The 6,902-nt window shown below is 51.8% G+C and overlaps 1 protein-coding gene across 1 annotated transcript; it reads left to right on the forward strand.

Annotated features, from left to right (window-relative positions):
* The first annotated feature begins 487 nt into the window (after window positions 1–487).
* FOXB2 (forkhead box B2) lies at window positions 488–1,513 on the forward strand. The gene has a single exon (XM_061456372.1). The coding sequence runs from the start codon at window positions 488–490 to the stop codon at window positions 1,511–1,513; it is 1,026 nt and encodes a 341-aa protein (XP_061312356.1).
* The last annotated feature ends 5,389 nt before the right edge of the window (window positions 1,514–6,902 follow it).

Here is a 6,902-nt window from a genome sequence, read left to right on the forward strand (position 1 = left end):
CCTCCTCCTCTCATCGCCGACTCCGGCCCTCGCCACCGCTGCAAACTTATAAGTGGGGACGCTGGACTTAGCGGTGAGAGGGGAGAGCGGTGCGGGGTAACTCCATGCCCCCGCGCCCTCGGTGCGTGCGGAGCACCAACTCCAGCAGAGCGTGCCGGGCGGCAGCGGGGGAGCACGGGAGACTCGGCAGGCTCCGGCGGCGAGCGAGGACACCAGAGGGGGCCGCGACCCGCTTTGGCCCCGCGCCCTCCACGGCCCCGCTACCCGGGCGGCAGCTGTGCCTCCGGCGAGCGGCAGGGCGGCGTGGAGAGCGCTTCCCGCTGGGCGAGGCTGTCCGGAGGAGCCGTGAGCGGAGCCCGCCGGCGGGGCGCGTCGCGGTCTCGAGTGGGCCGGGCGGGTGGCGCTCATGATGTAGAGGCGCGGCGGCGCGGCAGGGCAGTGCCGACCTGACACGGTGCGGCCGCGGGAGGGCTGCGGCGGGGCGGCGATGCCCAGGCCGGGGAAGAGCTCGTACAGCGACCAGAAGCCACCCTATTCCTACATCTCCCTGACGGCCATGGCCATCCAACATTCTCCAGAGAAGATGCTGCCCCTGAGCGACATCTACAAGTTCATCATGGAGCGGTTCCCCTACTATCGGGAACACACGCAGCGCTGGCAGAACTCCCTCCGCCACAACCTCTCCTTCAACGACTGCTTCATCAAGATTCCGCGCCGCCCCGACCAGCCGGGCAAGGGCAGCTTCTGGGCGCTGCACCCGGACTGCGGGGACATGTTTGAAAACGGCAGCTTCCTCCGACGCCGCAAGCGCTTCAAGGTCCTGCGCCCCGAGCATCATCTGCCCGGCGGCGGCGGGGCGGGCGGCGGGGCGGGGGGCGGTGGCCCCGGCAAGAGCACGGCGCCAGCCCCGCACATGGTGCACTACTTCCACTCGCACCCACCGCCGCCGCCACCCCCTCTTTCGGGCAAGGTGCCGGGGCTGGTGGGCTCCGAGGCCGCCGTGGCTGCAGCCGCATCCGTAGGGAGGCTGCCGCACTTCTCGCCCTACGGAAGCAGCCAGCCCTCCGGCTTCAAGCATCCCTTCGCCATCGAGAACATCATCGGCAGAGATTACAAGGGCGTGCTGCAGGCCGGCGGGCTGCCGCTGGCCTCGGTGATGCACCATCTGGGCTACCCGGTGCCAGGCCAGCTCAGCAGCGTGGTGAGCTCTGTGTGGCCGCACGTGGGGGTGGTGGATTCCGTGGCCGGCGTGCCCGTGTCTCCAGACTACGGACCCTTCGGTGTGCCCGTAAAGGCTCTCTGCCACCCGCCGGCTCAGACCATGCCCGCCGTCCCGGTACCCATCAAACCAGCGCCGGCGATGACCGCTGCCTCGGCCATTCCTGCTCTGACGGTCGCTGCCTCGCAGATCTGCCCGACCGCCTCCCCGTCTGCCGCTTCGCTGCTAGGACAAACCGCGAGTAACAGCCCCGAGGGCAAGGCCTCCCTCCATTCCGTCCTGGTGCACTCCTAAGGGGCGGGTGGTAGGAGGAGAGAGGCTCCCTCGGGGAGGATGCCGATATCTGGGACATGCTTGCAGCACGGAAACGCGATAGATCTCATGACCATATCCCTCTGGTGTCTGTGTTTATATTGTGTACAATCAGATAATTTGAGAGCCAGGTAGCAGGTAAGAGCTTTTGTCGTCGTTAATTATCTCTAGTGGCGGAGAGGCGGTGATGTGAAAATTCACAGCTGAGGCCAAAGTGGCTGGCTTGGAAGAAGGACCCGGCAGGGGAGGTCTCCCAGCCCTCCCGACAGCCTGCGGCACGGGGCGGCCGCTCAGCCCGGGCTCCCCGCGGAGCCCCGCTGCTGGGGAGGTCGGCCAGAAGGTCCCGCGGGACACGGCGCCCAGTGAGACAGTCCCACTGCAGGGCTGCAGCCCTCCGGCGGCTGGGGGAATCAGAAGGGCAAAGCCGCCACAAAAGTCCGCTTCACCCTCTCCCCCCGAGAGACCGAAAACCTTTGACCCGCTGTCCTGTAGATCTTGCTCCGAAAGAGGTGGGCAAAGAGGTTACGTTGGAACCTTGCGAGCTGCGGGGGCTCAGGACGTGTAACGCTCGCTGTTTAAAGAGTAAGCTTTAAATAGCTAGATTAATTAGTGGGAATTTAAATGAAAACGGCACTGACGGCGGAGGGCTCCTTTAACTGACGATCACTTGACCTTCCTCCTCACACTTTTACAGTCCATCCCAATATTTCACATGGCAGGGAAATGCCTCAGGAGGGACTGAAGCGTGACCTGGCCTCTCAAGCTGTGAATGAGCGTCTGAATTCTTTAGTTTCTCATTAAAACAAAAACCAACCCGGCGATTTGTATACTGCTTTTCACATCACCTTTGACCGCTCACCGCTACCGCTATTTTGTATGTGTTGCTTGGCGCTTTTTCCACGTGAGTGCGAACACTAAAACCTGCTGGGGATAAGGGTGGGGGAGTGGGGGAAAGCCGACAGAAAAACTATTAAAAGCAAATATTCGGGAAAAGCACTTTACTGAAAACAACCTTCTGACAGACGAGAGGTCTGTGTAAAGCAGAGGGATCAGAAGTCAGAGAGCGACGCCCTGGCTGATGAGTCCCGGATGGTTTGTGACTGATTGCTGCCGTACCCTGTCTGCCCTGCTGTACACCAATGCTCATTAAAACCCATCTATTCATTTGCTTCTGCCGGTACTGCTGTTTAAAATACTCGCCTTTCACACGGGTTTAGAAACGCGTGCTCGTCTAGCGTAAGTTCATACTCCCTTCCGCCCCCCCCCCCCCCCCCCCCCCAGTCTGACAAAAGTACCCCAAAGTTTTCTTTGAATCAAAGCAAGGCGAGGAAAGGGAACAGAATCCTCTCGCAGGTAAATCGCCTGCTGCAGAGACACTTTGACTCGCTGGTACTCGCAGCTCAAGGGCAAAGTGCCGGCTTCCGGGTCTGCGAAGCGACCGTCGGCGGATCCCCATCTCACTGAAGGCAGCTGGAGTTTTGACACTGGTTTCAGTGAGTGCTGGACCGCATCCGCTGTCTGGGATTTACCTGCCGTGCTCCCAGGGACCAGGTAGCAGCCCCGGTCCCTGGGGAAGGGTACCCTCTGCCAGGCTGGTCCTTAGGTGGACCTGCAGTCGGAGAAATTATTCCTGGGAAGGTGAACCTGCCCTCCTTCGAGTTCCGGCTGTCCAAAGTTTTCCCCACGCACACTCGCGCGATCTGTTTGACCACTTGAAATTCAACTGGAACTGTTGATTTTTCCAGTTGTTTTCTTCGCCTTATACGGGGGTTCCACCTTAATTTCGAAAATTGTAACAGTCTTAGAGCTGAAAAAAACCCATCCTAATAATAGTATGCTAATGAGGCACGGGTCGATATCACGATTTGGGAATCGGTCTGGAAAGGGAATTGCCTCAAAAGTTTTGCAGCCAGATACACCGACCAGTAATCAGATACCCCAAAGAAATTATTATTAAAAAAAAAAAAAAGAAAGAAAGAAAGAAAAAAAAAGTGCTTCACACTTATTTCACTCCACTTTTTAGGCAGAGAGCCAAGCCGATATTTCTGCTGCTAAAATCTAGTTGCTTATAAAGAAAGCAGCCCCACAGAAAAATCGTGAATAGCGCTAGCTCCTTATAACAGTTCGGTGTGGCAACTTAGGGAGGCTGAGTTTTTCCTTCACATCGGTCTGAGGGACAAGAAGAATGGGAAACCTGCAGCAGTAGAAGAAGTGATCATCCTGGGAATTATTCAGAGGATTTTGAACAGGTTTAAGGCTCCGGATAACCTCCTCTCGGGAAAGCTCTGCGGGGTGTGAGGGGACCTCTCGGGAAGCCCGGCGCTGCGTGCCGAAGCAGGGTGTCGGCTCAGGGATTCTCAGGGCAGGTATCGTGACAGAGCCCGGCTGCGGGGCAGGAGGGTGTCGCGATGGAAGAAGGTGCCTGCCTGCCCCCGGGGGGGACGATCGCAGGGACTGCGGTTTGCTGAGTGAATACGGACGGTTCTCAGCAGGTTTGTTTCACCAGCGGCAGCTCAGGGGAGATGGGGTTAGGCAGCCGGTCACCCGCCCAGAAGGTTTAGTGTAACTCCCAAAGCAGTTGCCTACACATGACCAACAGACGCTGCTTTTGTTTCGTAGCTCGTACAGTGAAAATTATAGAGGGTTAGAACCTGGTAAATTCAGACTGCCTGAAGGAAGAGCGAAATTAACTAATTGAGAACTATTTCCTAACTCCTTCATGCATTTCCACCTTATTTTTAAGGACTCCATCTGTAAACATAACCTTGGCAACGTCACGCTATTTTTTTCATCAACAACATATTGATAAAAAAAATCTCAATGCTGCTTTGAAAAAACAGATGATGGTACAAGATGTAGAGAAACGAAATAGTACCCTTTCCTCCAAGCAGAGAAGCCAGTGTAAACCAGTGAAGGGTAAGATTTTTCACTTGATAAATCAAGCAGGAAGACAGTCTTGTGCCAACTACAAGTTTGTCTGTTGACTCTACCAGCACATTTAATGCAGAAACCGCTTGCCTTCAGATTAAAGCACATATGTGTTCTGCAGAGAAAAGGCAGCTGAGCCTTTACTGAGGGGATGCAAGCAGGATGGTTATCAACAGAAGATACAGACACAAGCAGGACAAGCAAGCTTAATCTTCATATCATCTGACTGCCAAAGGTAGGGAAGTAAAAACTTGTGATAGAAGAACGGAGGTCTAAAAAAAGACACTGATCCCACCCCAGTATGCTTCTGATTTACTGTGGCTAGCTAATGTAGTGATTAGTATTTCTACCTATTTCTACCTAATTGTTCCTAACCAAAGCATTGCTTTGTGTATTATGAGTCCATAGGGCATGTGAGTCAAGAAAGGAAAGCAGTGCAGTAAGAATTCTCAAGTTAATACATTTTACAGGCTGGATCAATGGGCTGTGGCCAGTGGTATGAGGTTCAACAAGGCAAAGTGCTGGGTTCTGCATTTGGGTCGCAAGAACATGATGCAATGCTACAGGCCTGGGTAAGAGGGACTGGAATGCTGGTCAATGGAAAAGGACCTGCAGATGCTTATTGATGGAGCTGAGCGTGAGCCAGTTTGTGCCCAGGCAGCCAAGAAGGCCAATGGCACCTGGCCTGTATCAGCAATAAGGGTGGCCAGCCAGGCCAGGTCAGTGATCATCCCCCTGTAGTGGGCACTGGTGAGGCTGCACCTTGAATACGGTATTCAGTTCTGGGCCCTCACTACAAGAGAGACATTGAAGAACTGCAGCAGGTCCAGAGAAGAGCAACAAAGCTGATTAAGGGCCTGGAGAATAAGTCCTGTGGGGAATGGCTGAAAGAATGGCTGAGGGGTTGTTTAGTCTGGAGAAAAGGAGGCTCAGGTGGGACCTTATTTGTCTCTAGAGCTACATGAAAGAAGGTTGGGGGGGGGGGGTTGTGGGGGGTGTGAGGGGGTCGTGGTGTGAGTTTCTTCTTCCAAGAAATAAGCAATAGAACAAGAGGTAACAGACTCAAGCTACGCCAGGGAGGTTTAGATTGGATATTAGGAAAAATTTCTTCACCGAGAGGGTGGTCAGGCATTGGAACAGGCTGCCCAGGGGAGTGGTAGACTCACCATTCCTGGGAGTGTTCAGAAACCATGTAGATGAGGCCCTTAGTGATATGATTTAGGGGTGGTCTTGGCAGTGGTGGGATAATGGTTGGACTTGATGATCTTAAAAGTCTTCCAACCTCATTGATTCTATGACTGTATGGCCTGAAATACAATAGCAGTGCTTCTGTAGATATATTCTGATCTCAGAATGCTACAGTGTACCTACCAGTGTTATAATTGAAATTCTGGTCTCCACTGATTCAGTCCTGAAGTCTCTCCATTCACAAATTGATCTGACAAATCTGCTTTGAATTTTGCTGCTGCTGCTGCTTGTAGGATCAGATTTTCCTTTTTATTGTAAGACACTATTTTAAATAATTTCCCATAAAGCCTATTCTAAGATATAGTTAACCCTGTAAGTGCTTGAAATCTGCAATAGTCCTAGTTTCAAAAAATAAAGTTCTGACTCTGCTTTTGAAGTTCTGCTGAACATATGGTTAGATTAACCCGCTTTAGTTAGATAAACCAGGTACAATTATAGACAACTGTATACTAAGTTAGAAAACTTACTGTTGACAGGCATCTATCCTGGAAATATATGAGTATGTTCTAATTTGTCCAAAGAATCAATGTTCATACAGTGTGGTCACAGGCACTGTGCATGCAGGAAAGTGTAATGGTCAGAGCACTCTTCTCAGAACATCTGAAGGAAATCTAAGTTCAAGATCATTTCAGCTCAAAAGGATTCAAATTCATATCCATGTACCAAAACTGATCAACTGCAAAATGGCACATGGAGAAGAGTTAATGCTTTTTGCTGAAATTATGCTATTACATAGCAAGAACAAATGTAAGCTTCATGAAGTGTCAAATATGCCACAGAGCCTATGGGCTGCCCTACAGCCACTGGAAAAACACACAATGATGAAGAGAGAGAAAGGAGGATAGGGACAAGCAGCAAAATTTCACAGCAGAGTACCACATGAACTGGTGTTGGGTGTCCCAGAAATTCATAATCATGGTGTGTAAAAGGTGAGTTACGGAGAGTTATTCAGGCTGATAAAAATGAATAGCTGGTAACTTGGGAGTTGCTGAAAGACATCCACACTGAGTTACAGGATAATAAAATGGAAAAAGAAATTCCTTGTTGACATATGCAAACTGATATGCATGGGGAAAATAATCCTGATTTTATGTAGAATTAGCATAACTATATATATTGTTATATATATATAAAGCTATATATATTGTTATATATATGCAACAATAGATACTGAAACTTCTTATGGAGTTATAGT

The sequence above is a fragment of the Pezoporus flaviventris genome, unplaced genomic scaffold (assembly GCF_033815535.1).
Source record: "Pezoporus flaviventris isolate CSIRO_AGI_PZ_B2104156 unplaced genomic scaffold, CSIRO_AGI_Pfla_v1 ptg000022l, whole genome shotgun sequence".
In the NCBI taxonomy this organism is placed as follows: Eukaryota; Metazoa; Chordata; class Aves; order Psittaciformes; family Psittacidae; genus Pezoporus; species Pezoporus flaviventris.